This window comes from Mustela nivalis, assembly GCF_964662115.1.
Source record: "Mustela nivalis genome assembly, chromosome: 9".
Taxonomy (NCBI): domain Eukaryota; kingdom Metazoa; phylum Chordata; class Mammalia; order Carnivora; family Mustelidae; genus Mustela; species Mustela nivalis.
The window spans coordinates 112,168,063-112,190,811 of NC_139028.1; the positions used below are offsets into that span (position 1 = coordinate 112,168,063).

Here is a 22,749-nt window from a genome sequence, read left to right on the forward strand (position 1 = left end):
AATAGGGATTTTGTCTAGCAGTGGGGAGCTACTGAGGGTTTTTTAAGTAAGTGTATGACTTGGTTAGATTTATGTTTAAAAAAGAAGGGGGGTGCCTCTGCCTTCAGCTCGGGTCTCAGGGTCCTAGGATGGAGACCCATGTTGGGCTCTCTGCTCAGCGGGGGGCCTGCTTCCTCCTCTCTCTCTGCCTGCCTCTCTGCCTACTTGTGATCTCTGTCTGTCAAATAAATAAAATCTTAAAATATATATATTTTAAAAAGATGAGAAGGGAGGGAGCCAGGAAGGAAAAAAGGAAGGGGATGAGAGACCGGTTGCCACTGCATGGAGACTGGAATTGGAAAGGGTAACAGAATTCAGTTACAAGGTTGGTGTCGGGGGTCCAGCCAGAAATAACGGAGGCCTGGCGGAGAAGGAGAATTTCTGAATAGAGGGATTTAAGAGTATGAATGGAGGGAGGAGTCAGGAATGCCGCCTCATTTCTGGGTATGTGATTGGGTGGTTCTGGTGTCACTCAACTGACATTGGAGGGGGAACGTGACTGAAAGAAACGCCCCTCCGTGCCCCGCCCATCGGTGATGGGATGGCGTCGATTGGCTTTTTCGAGGAACGCGCCAAAAAATGACGGGGGCGGGGCGGGAGGTGTGTCCCCGCGTCATTTCCGTGAGACTTCCGGGCCGCTCTTTTCCGGCCTCCCCGCAGCCGGAATTTCCGTCCCGCACGGCCATTTTGACTTCCCGACCTTGGGCTACTGCGGGCTGCTGTCCGTAGTCGTTCCGTGCAGCTATGTCTTTGCCCGCGGTGCAGCTGCTGAGGGGCCTGACGGGTCTCACCCGGAGGCTCCCGGTGCAGCGTGCCCAGATGCATTCCAAGCCGCCGCGGGAGGAGCTCGGGACCATGGTGAGGAGTGGGGCGGGAAGGGCACGGGAGATGGAGCGGGCCAGACTGGGGTCCTGCGGCGAGTTCGGGGCTGGCGGGTCTGGTACCGCAGCCTAGCGGGGGGCGGCAATGCTGGCTCGGGCATGTCTGGAGGGCGTGAACTGTGCCCGGCAACAGTCGGGGATCAGTCAACCCCAGGATCTCGGGTCAGATCCTGCCAGTCACATTCCTGTCGCTTACGCGCTGCGCAGTCTCGAGCCCTTTGCCCTCTCTCTAAGCCTTATCATTTACTGGGGGTGCCTGATGACTGTCAGCGACGATGATGGTTGCTGCCGCTGTTCATTATTAGGGAAGGTGGGTCTTGGTAATTTCCAGAAATATGGGAGAGTTTAACCCTAAATGACTTTCACCTGTTTGGCACTTTTATGCATTTGCCTCCGCGGCGGAACTCGACCTTGAATGCCAGTCTTGAGAATCCAAGGCGGCGGGCCCCTGTGAGGATCAGAGGCCGAAGAGCTCTGTGATTGAAGAAATGGTAGTGACCCTAATTGCATCTGGCGTCTGCTGAGCGCCTGGGGCGTGCTGGGCACTAGCAAGACTGCTGCGCCCGTCCCTGGGACCCTGAGAACAAAGGGCCATCCTTTCTAGTTCCTGGTTGAGGGATCGGAAATCTAGGAGCACTGTCTTCAGTTGTCAGAAGTCAAACCTCCAGTAGCAAAAGTAGTAATTTGAACTCAGGTCTAACCACCAACTTGTGCTGTGATCTTAACTGCTGTGGGGAATATGGAGGTGGCTGTGAAAAGTCTTTTGTCCCCAGCTTCAAAGGTTGAATAGCAGTCCTGGAAAGGAGATTGGAGGAGAGAGGTTCTTTTGGGGTTTTTTGTTTAAGATTTTATTTTTTATTTTTAAGTAATCTCTACACCCGGTGTGGGGCTTGAACTTCTAACCCTGAAATCAAGAACTTCATGCTTCACTGACTGAGGTAGCCAAGCACCCAGAAGAGATGGGGTTATTTTAAGGCAAAGAAGGGGAAGTACATTTTACCTTATCAGCCTGTGCAAGGTTCCTGGATCCCAATAAACCAAACAGGTTTATTTATTTATTTATTTTAAAAAGATTTTATTTATTTATTTGACAGAGAGAGATCACAAGTAGATGGAGAGGCAGGCAGAGAGAGAGAGAGGGAAGCAGGCTCCCTGCTGAGCAGAGAGCCAGATGCGGGACTCGAGATCATGACCTGAGCCAAAGGCAGCGGCTTAACCCACTGAGCCACCCAGGCGCCCCAACCAAACAGCTTTAAATACTTGTTTCTGTCCCTTCACTTTATCATCTCATGGTGGATTGATTGTTCTGTGGATCCTAACCCAGGCTGCTCCCCACCCCCATATCTGACCCTTTACCTCAAGGCCTAGAGTAGGCCTTGGATCTGCTGTGTCCCTCCTCTGGAGCCGGAATCTTGACTCCCTGAAAGGGGCTTTATTTATTTATTTATTTATTTAAAGATTTCATTTATTTATGACAGAAATAACGAGTGAGGGAACACAAGTATGGGGGAGTCGGAGAGGGAGCCCGCTATGGGGCTTGGTCCCACGATGCTGGGATCATGACCTGAGCCGAAGGCAGATGCTTAATAACTGAGCCACCCAGGCGCCCCTAAAAGGGGCTTTCTGCTGCCTGGGAAGACTGCTCAGACTACGGGAAGCCTGGGGGAGTCCTTATTCTGCGGTTCCTTCTTTCTTGTGCTCTGTAGGATGTCGCTGTTGGGCTCACCGCCTGCTTCCTGTGTTGCCTCCTGCCATCGGGTTGGGTCCTGTCGCATCTGGAGAGCTACAAGAAGCGGGAGTGAAGGGGGCTATCCTGTCCCTCACCCTGTGACCTGACCACCCCGGCCTCTCCTGATCATGTCTGCTGCATTCCTGGCCGGATCATGTCCTTCAATTACAGTGACCTCTTCCTCAATCATGACCTTTCCATTTCTCCATGGTGACATCCTGGGACCACGTATATCGATTTGAGGCCCTTCTGGGTAGGGCCCTCCTTGTGACAATAAAGTCTACTTAAACCTTGCTTCTGAAACTCAGTGTGTGGTTGGCCTGGGCTCCTGCCTCCACACTTCAGCTGAGGCTGCTGCTGGGCGGGGGTGTGGAGAAGGAGGCCCGGCCAGCCGGCTGTCCCTGCTGGCCGGCGGTCCTGTGGTAGGTCCTGCGTGCTCAGCCGTTCCTGCTGTCTGGGAGTGCTGCTTCCTTTGCCTGCTTTCCTGTGTTTGAGTGCTTTCTGGCTTCTGGGGAGGACACATGCTCCTGTTGTCACGGGGCAGCCTGCCTTGCTTGTCCCCTCTGGCTCTCTTGCTTGTGCCAAGCTCAAGGCGGTGCTGTGCGTCCATCTGTGTGTCTGCCCTGCTCCCCGGGGCCGGCCCTGCAGCTGGAAGCCCTGTGCGTGGGGCCAGCCTCCGCTTTGCTCCTCGGCCAGGGGCTCCAGCCATTTCTCCGGAGCTGCTTGTCCTTCGTAGATGGAGGCGTTGCGTCGTATCTTGCTTTTTCATGTCAGCCCCAAGGCGCCTTTTAGTCCTGTGTCCACAAATGCCCGTGGGCTGACTGGCTCCCTCGTTCCCTGCCTGCTTCCCTGTCTCTTCCCTTTCTCGGCTTGGGGCCTCTGCCGCTCCTCCATCCCCAGCGCCCTTCCTGGGCGACCCTGTGCTGGCTGTGGGTGTCTCCCTGCTGGGATGGGGCCTGGGAAGCGCTCCACACTGAGCCGGAATAAAGACTGCATGCGTCTGGAAAGAGCGCTCAGACCTGTGGAGGCCGCCGCAGCTCTGTTGGGGTGCGCTGAGTGACTCAACAGACAGGTTCAGTGTCTCCTGTGGATCTGAGGCGCGAGTGTGTGGCTGACTTTAGGCCCCGGGTGCCCGCACACTGCCCCCCCCGACCCTTCTTCCGAGGGGCTTGTGTGTCCTGGCATCTGCTAACAGAAGCTGAGTGTGGCTCCTGCCCCCCCCCCCCCCCACTCGGCCTAGTCTTTCCTGGCCTTTTCGTTCGGTCTCTGATGCTCACGAGCCCAAGTGTCGCCCTCGGGACCCAGCACCCGACTCCTGCCCATGCTTGCTTCCCTGAGGGGTGGGGAGTTGGTTGCCTGCTTCCTAAAAGGCTTTCCCTCCACACAAACCAGACTTTGTTGTCTGGAGTTGGGCCCAGAGGTTGTGCGTGTTGGGTCACTGACCAGGGAAGGGGGACGAGCCATTAGCTGAGCGCGGGGCGTCCACGGTCACCCACGGGGACCTCAGGAGCCCTTGTCTGGGCGGGGATGGCGATCCCCTCCAGAACAACTGGGGGGCTTCCGTCTCACGCCTCACTCTGGGAGGCTTTCCTGGTCACGCTTCCTGAGCAGAGGGTTCCGAGCTACTTGGGTCTTGGTTGGCTCAGGTTTGTTGTGGGCACAGAAGAGGCCATGAAGCTGCTGCAAAACGATGTGACACCAGAAGAGCGTTTCTATGGTAACCGCAAGGCCTGCCAAGACTTCCTACTGGGTGTCCCCCCATTTTTGTGCCTGTGGAACGCAGAGCGACAACTTCAGCCCAAAGCTGTGCATCTCAAGCCACTGCTCAGGTTGGTGGGAAGCCAGTGGTCAGGGCCACGTCCTCCAGAGTCTGCGTCTGAGAAGGTCCTCAGCGAGCCCTTCAGCAACTCTGGTTCCTGTTCTTCCTCCGCTGGCTGAGTCCTGCAGCAGACGTGGGGCTGGAGGAGAGTGTGGGGGTGCAAATCACCTGTCACGCTTGAACCTCATCCTCCCCTTGGTGTTCAGTGTGGCCACCAGGTCTGACATCTGGCCACCTTTCACTGTTCCTAACCAAATTGGGGCCCTGGGTCCATTCCCTGCCAAGAAAACAAGACTCCTTGTGCTCCCAAATAGCATTTAATCAGTCGGTGTGGGTGTGTGTTAGATCCCGAGCCTGGAGGTGTAGGTGTCTGCCCTGGAGGGCACGTGGGGCTGAGGGAGGCTGCCCTTGTAGATGCTAGAAAGTCAAGAAAAGTGTATTGAGAGTCAGCAGGCCTGGGTTTGAGGCCTGGCTTGGCCATTTCTTATATGACCTTGAGCAAGTCATCTGGCCTCTCTGAGCCTGTTTTCATGATTGTAAAGGAACAGTAATGTGGCGGGCAGAATAATGCCCCTTCAGAGATGTCCGTGTCCTCATCCTGGGACTTGACAGATGTGATTCTTGGTAAGCTTGTTGAAATGGGAGATGATCCCGCAGGCCCAGTGTGACCACAGGAGTCCTTAAGTGGGACAAGAAGAACAGCAGATGGTGGATATCTCAAGAGATGCCCCCCAGAAGGACTCTGCCCATGGTGGTTGGCTTTGAAGACAGTGAAAGTGGGTCATGAGTTCAGAGATGCAGTGGCCTCTGGGAGCTGGGGACAGCCCTCAGGTTACAGCCAGCAAGAACAGGGGACCTCAGTCGTACAGGCGCAGGGAACTGGCTCTGCCTGCCTGAGTAGAAGCAGGTTCTCAGAGCTTCCAGAAGGAAACGCCACCTGCAGATTCCTTGACTTCCATCTGCTGAGACCCATACCAGAGCTCTGACCTCAGGAACTTCATGTGAAGTTAAACATTCGTGTCATTTTTAGCCACTAAATTGGTGATTTCTTACAACAGCAACAGGGAAGCTCTTGCAGCCTTCTCGGGCTATGAGGAGCTCCGGGGAGGGGCTGGCTCTGGGGCATCGGATCCTGAACGGACAGAGGTGATCAGGGATGTAAGGCATTAATGGAGGGGTTTGCCCCAGTGAGAAGTGAGGGTTATTGTGGGTGTGGGAGGAGGGCAGTGGGGGGCTTTCTCTTTGCCATCTCCACCCGTCCTCTGCTTGCTTTTTGCCTTAGGTGGTCTGAATCCTGCCGGCGAGTGTCCGCCCAGCCAGCCGCCTGAAACTACAGCCCCTGCCCAGCCTCGCCGGCCCGGCCTCTGCACCAAGGCCTTCCTAGACCATGACTTTGGAGCGGGCTGCCTGTGGACCATCATGGGTTCCTGGGGCGAGAGCTGCCACGGTCCACCTGGGGTCCGGGTCCCCCCATTCCAACAGATGCCCGACTCCCAAGCTGGCCCTGGGAAGGGCCACCAAGCCCTCATCTTCGGCCCACCCTGAAGGTTTTCTTCTGCAAAGCTGTCTCCTACAGCCTCTGTGCTGTTCGTAAACTCTGTCTCTGGGGCTGAGCTTTTAGTCTGGGTCCTGGTACTGTGCCCCTGATAGCGCCCATGAGACATGGAAGCGGGGGGTGCCCGCGGGGCTCTGAAGAGGCACCTGTTGTGTCTGTGCAGTGGAAAATAAAGTCCTCTGCTGCTTGTCACCTTTGTGACTGTTTTCAACAGCAGTTGGAACCCAAGTGCCAGCGCTGCCTGTTTTGTTGCAAAATTTAGTCATGGCCGGCGGCGCTGCTCCATTTCTGAGGGGCAAATGGGGAGGGAGAGATATATGCCCAGAGCTCCACAGTGACCCCTGCGAATGTGCAGTGGGATTCTAGATGCTTTGGGATAGGGAATCAAAACCCTAAAATGGTAAAAGTAATAGAAGAGGCAGAATGAGGGTAAGAGAACAGTTATTAACTGCCACATAAATCAGCATACAGAAGATCAGGGTGAAAGTTAGCCATCCTGGGCTCGATTTGAGAGCCAAAACCTCCCTCTGGCCATTTCCTACCCCCCGCTTTTGTTTTTTAAATATTTTAATTTTTTTTTTAATTTTATTTATTTGTCAGAGAGAGAGTGAGTGAGAGCGAGCACAGGCAGACAGAGTGGAAGGAAGAGTCAGAGGGAGAAGCAGGCTCCCTGCGGAGCAAGGAGCCCGATGTGGGACTCGATCCCAGGACGCTGGGATCATGACCTGAGCCGAAGGCAGCTGCTTAACCAACTGAGCCACCCAGGCATCCCAAATATTTTAATTTTTTTTTTTAAGATTTTATTTTTTTGAGAGAGAGCAAGAAAGAGTATGAGCAGGGGGGAGGAGCAGAGGCAGAGGGAAAAGCCGACTCCCCACTGAGCACAGAGCCCAAATGCGGGGCTTGATCCCAAGGGCCCACGATTGTGACGTGAGCTGAAGGCAGACACTTAACTGACTGAGCCACTCAGGTGTCCTTTTTTTTAAGATTTTATTTTATTTTAAAGATTTTATTTATTTATTTGACAGACAGAGAACATTTATTTGACAGGCAGAGAGGCAGGCAGAGAGAGATGGGGAAGCAGGCTCCCTGCTGAACAGACAGCCTGATGCGGGGCTGGATCCCAACTCTGGGATCATGACCTGAGCCGAAGGCAGAGGCTTTAAGCTACTGCGCCACCCAGGCGCCCCAAGATTTTATTTTTTAATAATCATCTTTACACCCAGTGTGGGGCTCAAACGCTCTACCCTGAGATTAAGAATCTTACCCTCCACCAACTGAGCCGGCCAGGTGCCCCTCCAAACCATTCTGCCTAAGAGGGATAGGGCTGGGCAGCAGGTTGAGAGGACCCTTGTTTACAGGTCCTTTTGTATACTGAAGAGACAAGTCTGGGTTTTTTGTTTTTTTTTTTTAATCCACGCATTTGTCAGAGAGACAGCGAGCACATACAGGGAGAGCAGCAGGCAGGGAGAGAGAAGCAGGCTCCCCGCTGAGCAAGGAACCCCAAGTGGGATTCGATCCCAGGACCCTGGGATCACCACCCAGGCCACAGGCAGAGGCTTAACTGACTGAGCCGCCCAGGTCTGTTTTTTAAGCCCGACACCCACCCCCGGGGAGGGAGGTGTTTACTTGGTGTTGGCAGCCTGGCTGGGCTCTAGCACCGGGTCACAACTCGCACTCCTTCTCACTTGTCAGAGCAGCTGTTTCCTGCCCTCACCGTTAGTCCCAACCCCAGCTCCCTCATGTCCCTGTCTGCCCCACGGATGCCCTAGTCAAAATATGAAGGTGTAGAGGCGGCGTGGTCTTAACGTAGTTTTCGTTTTCAAGATTTTGAAAAGCCAAATAGAAATCATGTGGCTGTCATCAACTCTCTTAGCTCCTCCTTGGGGAATACCAGTTCTGCTAACTGGAGAGCTCACTGGCAGTTCCAGATTTCGGTGTCAAAATGGGGAAAAGGAATGAAGAGTTAGGTAAGCACCCGTCCAAACAGGGTGGACACTTTGCTTTCTTGAGCTCTGAAGCAACCCCAAGGCTCAATGATCCAATAAACAGTAGTTTGCAATGCTGCTGGAATACAAATCTGGCTGCACCTACCCCAGGACTGGGTGTAGCTCATGAGAATATTCGGTCATATTCCACTCCTGCACAGCCAGACTGAGGGGTCTGCTTGGGACTCAGGCACAGCCTCCTCCCGGCGCTCAGACACTGCTGAAATGTCATGAAGAAGTTGGGAAACTGAGCCACAAACTAATTTCTCTAAACAATAGCATCTTTAGCATCTAAGACCTGCCGCCTTTTTTTTTTTTTAAAGTAAACTCTATCCCCAATATGGGGCTTGAGCTCACGACCCCAAAATCAAGAGCTGCACGTTCTACAGATTAAGCCAGCCAGGCACCCCGCCCTTGCTGCTCCTAAACTTATTTTTGGGTAATTCACAGGCAATTTTAAAAAAAAGATTTTATTTATTGATTTGACAGATAGTACAAGAAGACAGAGAGGCAGGCAGAGGGAGAGGGAGAAGCAGGCTCCCTGCTGAGCAAGGAGCTCAATGTGGGACTTGATTCCAGGACCCTTCGGATCATGACCTGAGCGGAAGGCAGCCACCCAACCGACTGAGCCACCCAGGTGCCCCAATTCACAGGCAGTTTTAATAGGCTACACAGAGACATCCTGAGTGCTCTTTACCCAGTTTCCGCCATTGCTAAATCCCGCAAAACTACTGGACAGCACATACCAGAGTACACTGTCAGGATATAGAACATTTCAGGGGCACCTGGTTGGCTCAGTAGGTAGACCATGTAACTCCTGATCTCCAGGTGGAGAGTTCAATACCTGTCTTGGGGGTAGAGTCTCTGAATCTCTGGTTGTGAGTCTGAACCCCACATTGGGTGTAGAGATTACTTAAAAATAAAATCTAGAACATTTCCATTTCCGCCATTTCTAGAACATCTCCATTTCCATCGCTCCTGCATCCTTTTTACAATCACAACCACTTCCCTCCGGCCTCCCAACCCTTCCCTTAACTTCTGACAACCACTAATGTTTTCCATTTTTATCAACTCATAAAGAGAAGGGGGGACTCTGCTTTTCTCCTAACCAGAGAGGCACCGAGTCCAAAGTTAGGTTCCAAGACTTTGGCCTTGACCGTAAGGGACGTTCTCCCCGCCGGAACAGGACACCGACGTCCGCTCAGAAGCGAGACCCCGTGGAGCCGGGCGGTGATGCCCTGGGGCTCCCACGTTAGCAAGATCCTCCGCCAGGCTCTCCCCACTGCAGGCGGTGCCAGGAGTTCCGGGGTCCGCAGCAGCACCGCTGCCTCCGGTGATTTTAACCTCACCTTCCCACTCATCTCGGTAACACAATCCGCGCTTCAAACTCCAGTGCAAAGAAACCTGAATTGCCTCCGGGAGGCTCTTGCCGTCGGGAACGTCGGGCAACGGGAAGATGGAGACCAGCAGGAGTGCGGCTGGCGGGTGGGCGGGGCGGCAGCCGCACCTGACTGCGAGCCCCACAGGTGACTGCGCCCGAGGGGATCCCGTCGCTAGGGGCGTTGCCAAGGAGGGGCCACGAGGAGGGGCTCCCTTCCGGGAGGAGGGCAACTGCTAACCCGGAAGCGGTCGGCAGTGCGGCGCTGTTTAAAGATGGCGGCGGAGGAACCTCAGCAGCAGAAGCAGGAGCCGCTCGGCAGCGACTCCGAAGGTACTGACCCGGGGAGGACCACCCGGCCCGGGCTAACAGGGGCGATGCCGGGTCGCCGGTTCCCGAGGAGGCTGGGCACGGGGCCGCCGGCGGCCGGAGGCGAAACGCACGGATGGCCCTTTCTTCCACTGCCACCGCCTCCCCTCCCCCTCACAATGGAAGGAGCCGCCGCCGCGACCCTCGGCCGGCCGGGCCGGCGGTCGAGCGAGCGAGCGGGGCGGGCCCAGGCCCGCGGCTCTTTCCCTCCGCGCGCTCCCGGGGCGGGGCCTGAGCCGCCCCGCCCCCCGCCCAGCCCCTCCGCGCCGGCCGCCCGGCTCCCGGGTCCCCAGCCCTCCCGTCCCAGTCCTTGCAGTCGGGCCGGGGCCTATAGGCCGGGCCCTGGCAGCCCGCCTTCTCCAGAGCAGCCGGCGCCCGGCAGGGCGTCGAGTTACGCCAGGCCGCGGAGCACAAAGGACTGGGCGGGCCGCTCGGGATGCTGCGGGCGGCCGGGGGCTGCGGGCGGCCGCCGTGCGTGCCCCTGAGGACTGCAGCCTTCGTTTCCGGTAGAGCCCCCTCTTCTGGCTTTGCAGCCCCTTTCCGCCTGCCTGGGCATTGTTTTCTTAGACCTCTGGAGGGGGACCTTTCAAAAACGGTGCCGCCCTCTCCCTTTTCACCCACGGTTAGGCCGCGGGGACCGAGTAGGTCAATTGAGTGGGAGAGACTGCCGTGTTGCAGGGCAGCGTAAGGGACGGGTCAGGGCCCCACTGAGGATCCGGGATGCCCAGGCCCGAAAGGATTGGTCTTAAAAATCATTTAGCGCACACACACCCACTTCTAACCGCACACTGGAGAGACTGAATGCTGGGAGGCGCAGGCCCCCGGCAGGGACTTGTTCGGGATCACACGAGAGAGGGACCAGAGTTCAGGTCTTCTGGCTTCTCACCAGTGGCTGTTGAGGGTGGGGTCCACAGGTTCACTGATGAACACTTACCAGTGTGCCTTCAGGGTACCCCCCCTCCCTCTTGACACTTCAATGAGGGGAGAAAGGTGGTGGTAGCCCCGCTTTCCAGCCGAGGAAAGGCCTCTGCAGCGAGGTAGCAGAGGAAATACTGTGATAAGGAGCCCAGACTTTAGAATTAGGCACACCTGGGTTTGCGCTCAGGCCTTTGCTAGTTATGACCTTGGACAGGTTATTTCGCCTGTCTGCGTTTGGTATTTGTAAAAGGGGCATTAAGAAAACCCAGCACAACAGAAGGCGGAAGGGTGTGATGGACTAAAGTGCAGGTTTATGGGAAGCTGTCCTCCAGCCCAGAACTCTGCCTCCTCATCTTACTTTCCCCAAGAGACCCTGCCTGGCCCCAGAGCATTCTTGGGCTGCTGGGAATTGATGTTAGAAAGTGAGGGTCAGGGGAGGGGGTGTTTAGAGCTGAATGAGTACACCTTGGGGCAGAACACATCTTTGCCCTTTCATTTTAAAGATGAGAAAACGAGGGCCTGGGAGCCAAGGGACTTGGCCAAGATCACACCATCGGGGTAGAGCAGTGTTTGAAATGCAGACTTGCAGATTCCAGGCCTGCCCTTCCTGGTCCTGGCTGCTCGTCACTGGCCCAGCTGCCTGGCATGGAGAGAGCTAGGGCCCACGGTAATCCTTGGCTTGCTTCCTTCTTCCAGGTGTTAACTGTCTTGCTTATGATGAAGCCATCATGGCTCAGCAGGACCGAATTCAGCAAGAGGTGAGGGGCTGTGGCCATTGGCCCTGTTGTGGGGAAGCATAGCCTGGGCCTGAGGCCTGTTACTTATCTCTGCTGTGGAAGCCTCCTCCTCTCCAAGCTGTGCTAGGTTCTGGATGTCTTGGGGAGGGACAGGATGGGGGGTGTCATTGTGGCACGGGGTGATTGCTTTAGCTCTCCTCCTTTAGGTGTTCTGGCCGTTAGGTGTGGGTCACTCCATCTGCGTGCCAGAGCGTGATAGATTTCCTTCCCCCTGCAGATTGCTGTGCAGAACCCTCTGGTCTCGGAGCGGCTGGAACTTTCGGTCCTGTACAAGGAATATGCTGAGGATGACAACATCTATCAACAGAAGATCAAGGTGGGAGCCTGGCTGAGGGGGTAGGAGTGTGTCTGCTTCAGACCCGCTCCTTGCTGGCCTGGCCTCAGAGAGGGTTGCGTGTTGGGGGAGCCCTCTGCTTGCCTGTTCTCAAGTGTGCGGGCTCAGGAATCAAAAAGACCTCGATTGCCAGCCTGACTCTGCCGTGCAGCAGCTGTGTCCTCGGCAGGTCCTTCAGTGTCTCTGAGCTGTGGAATCCTCTGCTGTGCGATCAGAATGAAGCAAGCATCTGCTCATGGGGTGGTTGTTGAGGCCTGTGGGGCCTGGTGCAGGCTGGGTAGGAGCTGCGGTCTCCTGCTGCTCGCCAGGGGGCTGAGCGGCTGGGAGAGGCGGGTCCTGGCAGAGGCACTTCCTGCTGCCTGTCTCTGGGATCTTGTGGAGCGCTAGCCAGCAGTGGGGCACAGGGGCCTGCGGACCTGTGCAAGGCCCAGCTCTCTCACAGCCTGAGGTGAGACCCTTAACCACTCGCTCTCCTTGGGAGCCCACACAGTGAGTGTGTGTAAATAGTATCCGGTGGGCACAGCTTGAGGGTTTAGTAAATCTCCCTACCCCCATCGCCTCCCCAAGATCAGAGATGCTTCAAGCCTTCCTCCTGAAGGGAGGGGCCTTTGGGGTTATGCACATCAGGGGCCAGGGAGCTTGGTGATGGAAAGTGGCCAGGGAAGGTGGTAGACGGTACCGCAGCTCTAGCAGAAGCCCCCAGGGCAAATAAGAGTGTCCATGCCTATCACTCTATTGTTTCTGGATTTGTTTTTCCAAAACAATCCAGAAATAATGATTTTGATGTGAATCTCCTACTTCTAACAGAAGGCTGCGAATTCAAATGTAAAATATTCTGTGGCCCAAACAGCACACCTGCAGGCCAGATCCTGTGGTGTGGGGCCTGTGGTCTACTCTGACCCCCGGCTCAGAGTGTGATTTACCCAAGAGGACTATGGAGAGCTGACGGCACTGGCTTTGGGGCCTGATAGATCAGGATTCAAGTTCTGGCTTCACTTTTGGCTGTGTGAATTTCGGCACTGAATTTCTTGGAGCCTCTGTTGTTCTTCCCGCTGAGTCATTCAGCAAATGTGTGAGTGTCCACTGTGCGTGGTCTGTGCGGGAGGTCTGCCCTAGTGCTGGTGACACCCCTACTCTGTGCCGGGAGGGTCCTCAGCCTGGACAGCAGAACCCAAGCAGACGTGGGCGCCTCTGCTCCTCTGTGAGGGTTTAGGGCAGTGGACACTAGCTGGCCGCAAAGGGCCTGGCACGGGGCAAGTACTTGGGATGATTCTAGTAGCTTTTCCAATAGCTACAACAATCTGGGCTCTTCGTGTGCATTGTGTGCTGTAACTGACCGTTTGTGAGCACGTGCTGGGGGCCGGGCACTGGTCTGGGTACCGGCAGCAGAGTGAGGAGCTGACTCGCTCCTGCCCCCACAAAGCTCGTGTGTCCCAGTGGGAAGACGGAATCAGGCAGAGGGACTTCGGGTGTCGATGGCAGAAGGTGGTGAGGGCTCTGGAGACAAGTATAGCTGGGAAAGGAGAGAGGGAGTGGGAGGTCAGGTGGAGGGCCGAGCCGAGAGGGTGGCGTTGGCGTGATATCCTGGGAGCAGCCGGGGAGCAGGCTGTGGGCGCTGGGCGGAGTGGGGCAGGCCAGGGCCGGGCTGAGGTGCGGCGGGGAGCAGGACAGGGCTGGGAGCCGGCCCGGGGCCAGGGAGAGGAGGAGTGTTCACAGGTTTCTCTGGTTCCTCTGGCTGCTGGAGCAGGGACACCTGGGAGGAGGCCTGGAGGTGGGAGTGGGGGTGGGAGGAGTGCCCGAGGGTCTCGAGAAGCTGCCGACAGGAGACTTGGTGGATTGAAGCCTTTGGATCTGTGTTGGATTGGGGGTGGGGGGCGCTGGCGGTGGTGATAGGTTTTGGCTAGAACAGCCAAGGGGCCGCGCCTCGCAGTTGCCCCCCCCCCGGGGGTGGGCTCTGAGGTGAGGGGCCCCGTGGGGGTCAGGATGGGCCCATGGGGTTGGGCAGCCCAGACAGGACAAGCAGGTGAGGCACGAGGTTGGGAGTCAAGGGCCGAGACGGGGCAGGCGGGGAGTTACATTTGTGGCTGTTGGAATCCCGAGAGCAGCAATGGTGAGGGATGAGTGACGCTGTCCCGGGCCCTAGTGGGGCCCCCCCCAACCCCCCGCCGCCATCCCATGCAGCCACTGCAGCGGGAGGGCGTGTGTGCAGGTGGCACGTGCTGTGTGCTGTCTTGTGTAGTTTGGTAGCGGCCCTGACAAGGTGAAAAGACAAGGAAGACACGGCGAGGCTAGGGCCTGTGTGCTGTGCATGGGACAGGCTGGACAAGGAGGGGTGGGGCGGTGGGTGGATGGATCACGTGACGGGGGGCGTTTCCCCCACCCTTGTGGCAAAGGCTGTGAGCAGCCAGTCTGGGGAGGAGCGGGCTTGGCCCTTGGATTGAAAGGGCAGGTGTGGCCTTGACTAGAGTGAAAGCCTGCTTGGGTCAAGTTCGTGGGAGAGCAGTGGGGACTGTGGGCGCCGACGACGTCCAGAGCAGTTTCGCTGTAAAGGAGAGAAATGGGGTGGTAGCTGGAGAGGAGTTCGTTCTCGTGAAGCAGAGGATTTTTTTTTCTTTAAGCAAGAACCAGCCTTATATTTGTATGTTGAGTCTAAACCAGTAGGGAGAGGGAAATGCGTGATGCAGGAGGGAGGGGGCGCTTCCTGGAACAATGTCCTTGAGCCCAAAGGAGGGGACCGGCTCTGAGGTGGACCAGGGGGGCGGCTGGGGGAGCCTCAGCCCCTCCGGGGAGCAGGAGAGAAGGCTGCGGCAGGTGTCCCGGGGCTCAGGGGTTCTCGGTGAAAGTCCTCAGGAAGAAAGCGAGGTCACTGGGAAGAGGGGGGGTTAAAGTGAATGGAGCGAATGGAGCGGGCGTGAGAGGGCGCAGGGGAGGGAGGCCTGGCAGCCTCAGTGGCCCATGTGTGCGGGGACGTCGGTCAGACGGAGGCAGTGGCGTCGCGTGACGGGAGGAAAGCAGAGCTGGCCCTGAGCAGGGGCCTGTGATCAGGCAGCGCCGGGTGGAGGAGACCAGGGATGCTGTTCTCCAGGCGGGGATTGCCGTGTGGAGCCCAGCCCTGGACCCGCATCCTAATTTTTTTGCCCTCGACTCATGATTTGAAAGACCGCTCTCTGGAAAAACCGTGTTCGACCAGCACGAATTCATCTGGCCATTTTCAGGAAGAAACGGCCCGTGGGCCCAGTTGCCCGGCAGGCCCGGGTGCTGGTGACGACGCCCGGATGCCCAGCAGTCAGTGTGCGCCTAAGTTCTGGGGTCCTGAGGCTGCTGGGGCTCCAGCCAGTGGGTCTCCCATCCGACTCCCATCGCCGGAGTCAGTGGCCAAGGATGGCAGGATGCTGGGAGCTCCGTTGGCCCTGCTATGGTGTGACCTCTGTCAAGGACAAGGATGGGGGGTGTTCCCTTGGTCTACCCTGGTTCTGGCCTGGTGTTGACGGGCCTGGGGGTGGGGTGGGGGTGCTGCCTCTTTGCAGGATCTCCACAAAAAGTACTCCTACATCCGCAAGACCAGGCCTGATGGAAACTGCTTCTACCGAGCTTTCGGATTCTCGCACTTGGAGGCGCTGCTAGACGACAGCAAGGAATTGCAGCGGTGAGGCGGGTGGGCGCCTGGGCGCAGTGGGAGTTCCAGGAAGGGCCGCCCGGGGCTCCCTCCCACTCTTGGGGCCTAGGAGGTACAGCCCCCAGCTAAGGCCCTAAGGCTGGGCTCCTGCTTTGGTGTTCCGTGCTGAGCTGCACCCCTGTGCCCCCCTGCCAGCCTTGGCCGGTGCCCCAGCTCTGGGCCAGCCTTGCTGCTGCCCCGTGAGCCCATGCCGGCCTCCCTTGCCCCCTCCCCCTAGGTTTAAGGCGGTGTCTGCCAAGAGCAAAGAGGACCTGGTGTCCCAGGGCTTCACTGAGTTCACAATCGAGGATTTCCACAACACGGTGAGCCCAGCCATAGCCCCATCGCCCTCCCGGCCGGGGTGGGGGTGGGGTGACCCGGCCGCGGCGGGGCTGACCCCTCTCCTTCTCCACTGTGCCCTCTGTCTCTCGGGCGGCAGTTCATGGACCTGATCGAGCAGGTGGAGAAGCAGACCTCCGTGGCCGACCTGCTGGCCTCCTTCAACGACCAGAGCACGTCGGACTACCTGGTGGTGTACTTGCGGCTGCTCACGTCTGGCTACCTGCAGCGGGAGAGCAAGTTCTTCGAGCACTTCATCGAGGGCGGGCGGACGGTTAAGGAGTTCTGCCAGCAGGTGCTGCCCCCCCCTTTCCCTCTGGCCGTGGGGCGGGGGAGGGGCACGGGGGGGCAGGGTGCCCCCCCCAATGGGCTCTGACCACCCCACCCCGCCCTGCCTGTGCTGCAGGAGGTGGAGCCCATGTGCAAGGAGAGCGACCACATCCACATCATCGCGCTGGCGCAGGCCCTCAGCGTCTCCATCCAGGTGGAGTACATGGACCGCGGCGAGGGCGGCACCACCAACCCGCACATCTTCCCCGAGGGCTCTGAGCCCAAGGTGTACCTCCTCTACCGGCCAGGACACTACGATATCCTCTACAAATAGGGCCGGCCCCGGCGTGCCACGGCCCCGCCTGCCCTCCCCTCTGCCAGGCGCTAGACATGTACAGAGGTCTTCTGTGGTTGTAAATGGTCATATTTCACTCCCCCCTCCCCCCGCCCCATCACGCAACCTTCCACGTTTTATTAAAGGGGATGCTGGTGGTGAGCCGCGTGTGTGCGTGTCCCTGCTCTGCTGCTGCCTGCCTGGCCGCTGTGTGTCTGGCTGTCCCCCTGCCGCCCCCTGTCCACACCCGAGCCCCCCCACCAGGAGCAGTTTTGAGGGGCCTAGGCCTCTTGGGGACCCCTCCTGGTTACCTGCTTCCTTCCCTTCAGGCACCTAGGCCTCCCTTCCTCTCCTTAGCTGGCTCAGGGGCTTCCACGAGAATCTGGGAGGTTCTTTGGGGCCTTGCCCAGGGACCTAGGATTTGGGCTAGCCCAAGCTTCAGGCTGCTCCCTCCTAGGCCCTGACTCCACCAAGCTGTCCTGCTCAGGGCCGCCCTCCCCTCGGGGTCTGCCTGGCCCAGCCCCGGAGAGGACTGAAACTGTGGGGCCCGGCTCAGGACAGGTGGTGAGGCTCGGGCACCCCCATGGACCCCGCAAATGGTACCCACCTGGCTGGGGAGGGGCAGCCTTCAAGCCGGCGCTTGGTCCGTGGTCCTGAAGTCGAGGCAGGGCTTTGCCAGGCGCCGTTCCTCCCCACCTCTCCCCCTGCCTGTGCCTGCTTTGCACCCCCTTTGCTTGGGCCACAGTGTCTGCATCGCCTGCCTTTTTGCCTTTACCTCTCTCTTCCTCCAGCCCAGCACATGTGGGCTCTTGGCCCCCAGGCTGTGAGCTCCTCGGGGGCAGGCCCTCAATAAATGTTAAGTGCTGCCGCCCACCTCTGCCGTCCAGCCCGTCCCTCCGCCCGCCCGGCTCACCAAGCGCTCTCGCCACCCTGTTAAGCCAGAGCCACTCATCCGCACCTCTGGGCTGCAGCCTCCTTCCCCAGCCAGCACTCAGACAGGAGGCCTGCTGCAACAGGGGTGGTCTTTATTAGAAGCCTGGGGGTGGGGGTTGCTGGGAGAAAGGGGAGGTGCTGAGGGAAAGAAGAGGGTGGGGGGTGGGGCCCAGGCCCAGCAGCAGCCTTCAGGGACCTCTTAGAGCTGGGAGCGAGGTCCAGCAGGCCCCGGCGAGTCTGTGGGCAGAGCAGAATGGTCAGGGAGTGGGGGCCCTGGGCTTCCCCCAGCCTCCCAGGCTGCCCTCCTGGCTTTTCTGCGTGGGGGTGAGTGGGGGGCAGGGAGTGAGCCCCTGTGTTAGTGGTCAGGTTAGTGGGCAGCCACGTGGTGGGCCAGGCCCTGCTTACCGGTCCTGGGCAGGGTGGGCGGCCGGTGGTTAGGCTGGAAGGCAGAGGACAGTGAGAGCCTGCCTGGGGTGGCTGGGGGCGGGGTGGAGCCAGCGAGGGCGCGGGGGGAGGGGGGGCGCTACTCACCCATGGGGAAGTAGTGGGGGAGCCGCTGCAGGTAGATGCTCTCGTCCTTCTCCAGGAACACGCAGATGATGAGCCGGTCCACCTGCGCCAGGACCGGCTTAGCCTTGGCGGGGGCCACCCGCACCCAGGCTGCCTGGCCTTACTGCTGCCCCCACCGCTGCAGGTTTTCACCTGCCTTGCTCCTGGGGGTGGGGGAGGTGCCCACAGACCCTTCACCGAAGCTTCGCAGTTCACCGCGCTTCACCGCCCCCGCCCGGGCACAGGAGAGCAAACTGGTCCGAGGGAAGGGGAGGGGCTGCATCGAGGGCTGGTTAGCGGAGTGGGGGTGCACCCCCCTCACCCCTGTCTGATCCCCTGGACCGGGCCCAGGACTCACCTTGTCCTTGTGTTGCTCCAGCCACTCGCGCAGCGTGGCCAGCACTACCTCCGCCGCTGCCTCGCTGGGGTAACCTGGGGACCCCGCCGGGCGGGTGTGAGTCCAGGGTCTGGCCCGCCCCCTCACCCTCTTGGGACCCGCCCAACTCCACCCCTTTCCCCCGTCGGCCAGGGTCCCTTCCAGCGTCTGGGCCCACCCACTTCCTAGCCCCGCTCCGCCCCCTTCCACACCCCCCCCCCCTCCACGCACCGCCCCCAACTCACCAAAAACGCCGGTGGAGATGCAGGGGAATGCCTGGAGCGGGCGCGGGAGGTGAGAGGGAATTGGAGACAGCGTCACTCTCCGCCCACCTCCCGCCGGTCGCCGGGGTGGGGGGTGGCGCGGGGCTCCAACCGGGGGCCCAGGATCCAGGCCGCCCCCACCCACCGCCTGGAGCCCCGCCCCCTCACCGCGGAGCGGAGCCGATGCTCGAGCAGCAGGTCGAGGCTGCTCAGGTAGCAGCTGCGGAGCTCGGCCGCCTGGCTGGCGCTGGGCTCTCCGTGGGCGATGGGTCCCACCGTGTGGATGACATCTAGGAGAGGCGACGGGGTCAGACCGGCCGGGGTGTCCACGGGGTCAGAGGCTTACTCCCCCTGCCGGCCTGGGCCTGGAGGACACAGGAAACAGGACCTCTCCCCAAATTCTGAGAATCCCCGGGGAGGACCCCACCCATGCGGGGACTCAGGTGTGCCCCCGAGCTCAAGTGCTCTCTTCTATAGTGACTGGCAGGCCCGCCCTGCCCTCACCACGTCTGTACGGGCCCGGCTGAGACGTGGGGCAGAGTGGGCGAGCGAAGGTACTGCTCGGCTCCCCTCCCCGGCTCCACGCATTCCTCTCCCGCCACCCGCTTCCCGGTGGGTTTGAGCGGGGGCCGGCTCCTGGCACTAAAGGTTAATCAGTGACCCCTGAGGGGGCCTCCAGCAATTCTGTGGGGGCTGCTCCCCTAACCCCGCAACTCCAAAAACTGCCCTGTTTACGCCCTACAGGAGTGGGGGATGGGGTAGGGACTCACACTTGGCCGGCAGCCGGTAGCCGCCGGTGATCTTGGCCTTGCCGGTCTCACAGCTCTGCAGGGTCCGGCACTCGTCAGTGAGCAGGGGTCCGGCGGCGCGGTGGATGCAGCCGTCCACTGTGGGGCAGGGGGCAGTGAGCCCTGGGGCTCCCCACGTCACGCCTGAGCCCCTTTTACAGAAGAGAAGGCAGAGGCCCGAGCACAGAATACTCCAATCCTCTCGGCTGTGCCAGGACTCACCGGGCCCCGCGCCCCCTCCCGCGGCCTCCAGCCGCCGGCAATACCCGTCGCCCCCACTTGTTCCACATCTGGAGAGGCCAAGGCGCCGAGGCAGGCCGCGGCGGATCCGGGAGGGAAGCGGCGCGGGGCGGCCGGCAGGGGGCGCGCCCGGCCCACCCTGCTCATTCCCCGCCGCGCGGCAGGTGCGCGCGCGGGGCGGGGGCCTCCCCCTGCCGGAGTGGCTCCGTTAGGCGGGTCCGCGGCAGCAGGCTAGGGTGTCTGGCCAAGGGGAAGGTCGATCTTCCGGCTCTGACCCGGATGCCCCACCGTGGGGCCCGCGACCAGGGGCCGCCTCCGCCCGAGAAGCCCGGGGATGCCGACAGGCACCGCGCACCCGATCGCAAGGCGACCCCTCCGGGCCGCGTCCAGGACCCACTTCACAGATGAAGAACCTGGGGTCACCCAGTTACAAATGGCAGATGCGGTCGGGGCCTGGAGCCTGGGTCTTCCAGCCCCTTCCGTGCGCCGCGCGGGGAGGTGGACGGGGCCGCGGATCCGGGGAGCGCAGGTGGATCCGGGAGCGCGCCCCTGCTCGTTAGCGAGTTGCCTCGTTAGAGCATCCGGCTTAATTGCAGCGGGCCTGGGCTTGTTTATCTGAGGGCGGCTCCGCAGCCTCAATAGGCAGCGACCCTGGGGACGCGGGCCCAGATAAACACCTCGGGCCCGGCGGGAGGCGCGGAGGAGACGCTCCTTCAGCCCGATCTCACTCAGGCGCCACAGCCCGAGCAGCCCTGGCGGGCAAGGCCAGGCGAGGCTCGAGTCCGCTATGCCAGTGGGGCACCCCGGCGAGTCCTTTCCCCTGGGCGTCCACGCCTCATCTGGAAAACAGCCACAGCGACCCCACCTCCGGGGAGGGGTTGGCACCCTGGCCAGGAGAACGTGACCCACCTCCGGCCGCTCTCTAGGTCCCGGGGCACCCCAGGCTCCTATCAGGAGCTCCTTGGGCTCTGGCTGCCTGCGCTCACCATGCCCAGCGGCAGGATAGAACCCCCATTTCTCCATTTTGCAGATGCGCAAACCAAGGCCCTTCCTCCTTCATCCCAGCCCCACCCCTAGTGTCTTGGCCCAGGTCCAGGGACACCAGCTGGACCACCCCCTCTTTCTTCTCTTTTCTTTTGTGCCCTGTGGGGCCCAATTAAACCTAATTTTGTGACTTCACTTGGAGCCGGCACCAGGCGATTTCCCAGAGCATCCCGCGGGGGTGGGGTGGGGTGGATAGGGTAGCGTCGTTGGGAGAGCCCTGGGAGGGGTTGGATCCTATCCCCTCCTCTCCTGTGCAGGGATAGGTAAAGGCAGCCCCAGCCGTCGGAGGGGGCGGAGAGTGGGACCAAGGCAGGGCCCCTGAGCTCTGAGTCCAGGTGGTGCTCAGCCTGCATTATACAGTGTCCCTGCGGGGTGGGCCCCATTCTGGGTGAGGTGCCAGGTGACTCCTGGCTCGCGGGTCCAACAGCGGGGCCTGGGGAGCTGGGCAGCCTGGGTTCCAGCCCCGGCTCTGCCAGTCACAGATATGTGGCCTAGAACATATTACTTAACTTCTCTGGTTCTCAGCGGCCCCATCTGTAAAATGGGCTAATAGTAGACATCTATCTCCCAGGGCTTTGGGAAGGATTAAGCAAGTTAATTTCTGTAAGGGGCTTAGGGCACGGGTGAAGGTGACATGTGTGTGTTGGCTGTTAGGGCAGTGTGATAGCAGGAGAATGTGCTCCGGGTGTGTATTCCTGGGAGTGAGGGGAGGTGGGGTCCAGGCATCCAGGGCTTGGGGCGGTGGTAAGCACAGGCACGGGTCTGAGCCTCCGCTCCCTGGGGCTTCCCCACCCTGCCCCAGCTGTGTCAGCCACTTGACACCGGGCTGCCTGCCACCTCCTGGTGCTGTCCACCCTGCAGGCGCCCTTGGCCTGCTGTAGACACTGTGCGGAAGTGAAGCTCGGCGCCCTCTGTGTTGCAGGGACTTAATGTTTCCTGCAGGGGTGGACAGGCCTGCAGTCAGGCCCTTGGGACTGACCTAGAGGCATGAAGGGGCAGAGGGAATCCAAGCTCGAGGAAGCCTTGGGCCAGAACACCCTCACCCCCTCCACCATCCAGGCCAAGGGCAGGGCTCGGGACTGCCATGCCAGTGCCTAGGGGATCTGTTCCCCGCCCCCCGGCGCCCCCCCTCTGGGCCCCAGCCCTGCCACCCTCCCCTTCCCCAACAAGGTGGAGCACAGACACCCCCCCCCGCCCCCCGCTCCTGGGCCCCTCCCTGTCTACACACCAGCCTGGTGGCTCCACGGATCCAGGGTCTCCAAGGGCCAGAGAGCTCCACAGCCTGCTGTTCTTAGCCACAGGCGCAAAGGGTGGCCCCGACCTGTCTCCCTGTGTGAACCGTAGCCCCCCAGGGCTCTGCTTCCTAGGCCCTGTCCTGACTCTTGCATGGGGGGAAGCGGAACCCTAGAACCTGCAGGACATGCCTTCCTGGGGTCTCTTCCAAGGGAGACGTTCTCCTCTCCCCTCGCCAGCCACCTGACCCGGGGGCGACCTGGTGGGAAGGTGGTGACCCCAATTCATACCAGTTTACCCTTGATCCCTTCCCGGGGACCTTCAGCCACATCCTAACAAAACTCCATCCTCCAACTCATCTCCTGCTCCATCCCAAGTCAGCAGAAAACCTGTCCCCCCCCCACCGGGGAGACAGAACCATATGCAGCGGGGGGGGGGGCGGGGGTGTCGCCTTCCTCTGACGTCTCTGCTGGTCCTTCCCCACCAGCCTGCTGTAAGGGCCACTCAGCCTCCTCCCCCAGCGCCCCCCGCAGCCCCCCGCCCCCGCTCCCGCTCCAGGCTCCAAGCTCTGGATCCTGAGTCCGAGCCCACACAGCCTCTCCCAGACCGCCTCTGGGGGCTCAGCGGGTCACATCCCCCCTTGTCGGTCCTGCCAGCCACCCTAGGAAGTGTTACTATTTTCCCTGCTTTACAGAAGACCACACGAGGCACAGAGAAGATGAAAGACTTGCCCAGGGTCACACAGCTGGACTGCTCTACTTCCTCTAGGAACACAGAAGGCTTTCTCCGCGCCCCCCCAACCTCCCTCCCATCCTGGCTCCCCCCTCCCTCTTCGCCCAAACTCAGTCTGCTGTCTGCACACCGCTCTTTCCTGCAGTGGGGCCCCGTCCCCCTCTTCACAGTAACACATCACCTTCC

The 22,749-nt window shown here is 59.9% G+C and overlaps 3 protein-coding genes across 3 annotated transcripts in view; 2 read left to right on the forward strand and 1 right to left on the reverse strand.

Moving 5' to 3' along the window:
* The first annotated feature begins 688 nt into the window (after positions 1 to 688).
* Positions 689 to 2,943, forward strand: COX8A (cytochrome c oxidase subunit 8A). The gene is made up of 2 exons (XM_082682471.1): positions 689 to 897; positions 2,627 to 2,943. The coding sequence occupies exons 1-2, from the start codon at positions 784 to 786 to the stop codon at positions 2,720 to 2,722; spliced, it is 210 nt and encodes a 69-aa protein (XP_082538597.1). The 5' UTR covers positions 689 to 783; the 3' UTR covers positions 2,723 to 2,943.
* A 6,658-nt stretch (positions 2,944 to 9,601) lies between these two features.
* On the forward strand, positions 9,602 to 16,567 carry OTUB1 (OTU deubiquitinase, ubiquitin aldehyde binding 1). The gene is made up of 7 exons (XM_082748259.1): positions 9,602 to 9,722; positions 11,373 to 11,434; positions 11,691 to 11,789; positions 15,335 to 15,453; positions 15,701 to 15,785; positions 15,902 to 16,096; positions 16,208 to 16,567. The coding sequence occupies exons 1-7, from the start codon at positions 9,665 to 9,667 to the stop codon at positions 16,403 to 16,405; spliced, it is 816 nt and encodes a 271-aa protein (XP_082604385.1). The 5' UTR covers positions 9,602 to 9,664; the 3' UTR covers positions 16,406 to 16,567.
* Positions 16,568 to 17,413: 846 nt separating this feature from the next.
* MACROD1 (mono-ADP ribosylhydrolase 1) overlaps positions 17,414 to 22,749 on the reverse strand; it is a 141,448-nt gene continuing 136,112 nt past the window's right edge. The window contains 6 exon segments of the mRNA XM_082748247.1: positions 17,414 to 17,575; positions 17,870 to 17,951; positions 18,246 to 18,319; positions 18,509 to 18,539; positions 18,695 to 18,816; positions 19,297 to 19,413. Coding sequence (XP_082604373.1) covers positions 17,538 to 17,575; positions 17,870 to 17,951; positions 18,246 to 18,319; positions 18,509 to 18,539; positions 18,695 to 18,816; positions 19,297 to 19,413 — 464 coding nt within the window. The 3' untranslated portion in view covers positions 17,414 to 17,537.

Coding starts and splice junctions, on each gene's coding strand:
- OTUB1 (XM_082748259.1), top strand. CDS start 9,665: ATGGCGGCGGAGGAACCTCAGCAGCAGAAGCAGGAGCCGCTCGGCAGC. Junction 11,435..11,690: donor AGGACCGAATTCAGCAAGAG/GTGAGGGGCTGT, acceptor TTCCCCCTGCAG/ATTGCTGTGCAGAACCCTCT. Junction 16,097..16,207: donor TTAAGGAGTTCTGCCAGCAG/GTGCTGCCCCCC, acceptor CCTGTGCTGCAG/GAGGTGGAGCCCATGTGCAA.
- COX8A (XM_082682471.1), top strand. CDS start 784: ATGTCTTTGCCCGCGGTGCAGCTGCTGAGGGGCCTGACGGGTCTCACC. Junction 898..2,626: donor GGGAGGAGCTCGGGACCATG/GTGAGGAGTGGG, acceptor TGTGCTCTGTAG/GATGTCGCTGTTGGGCTCAC.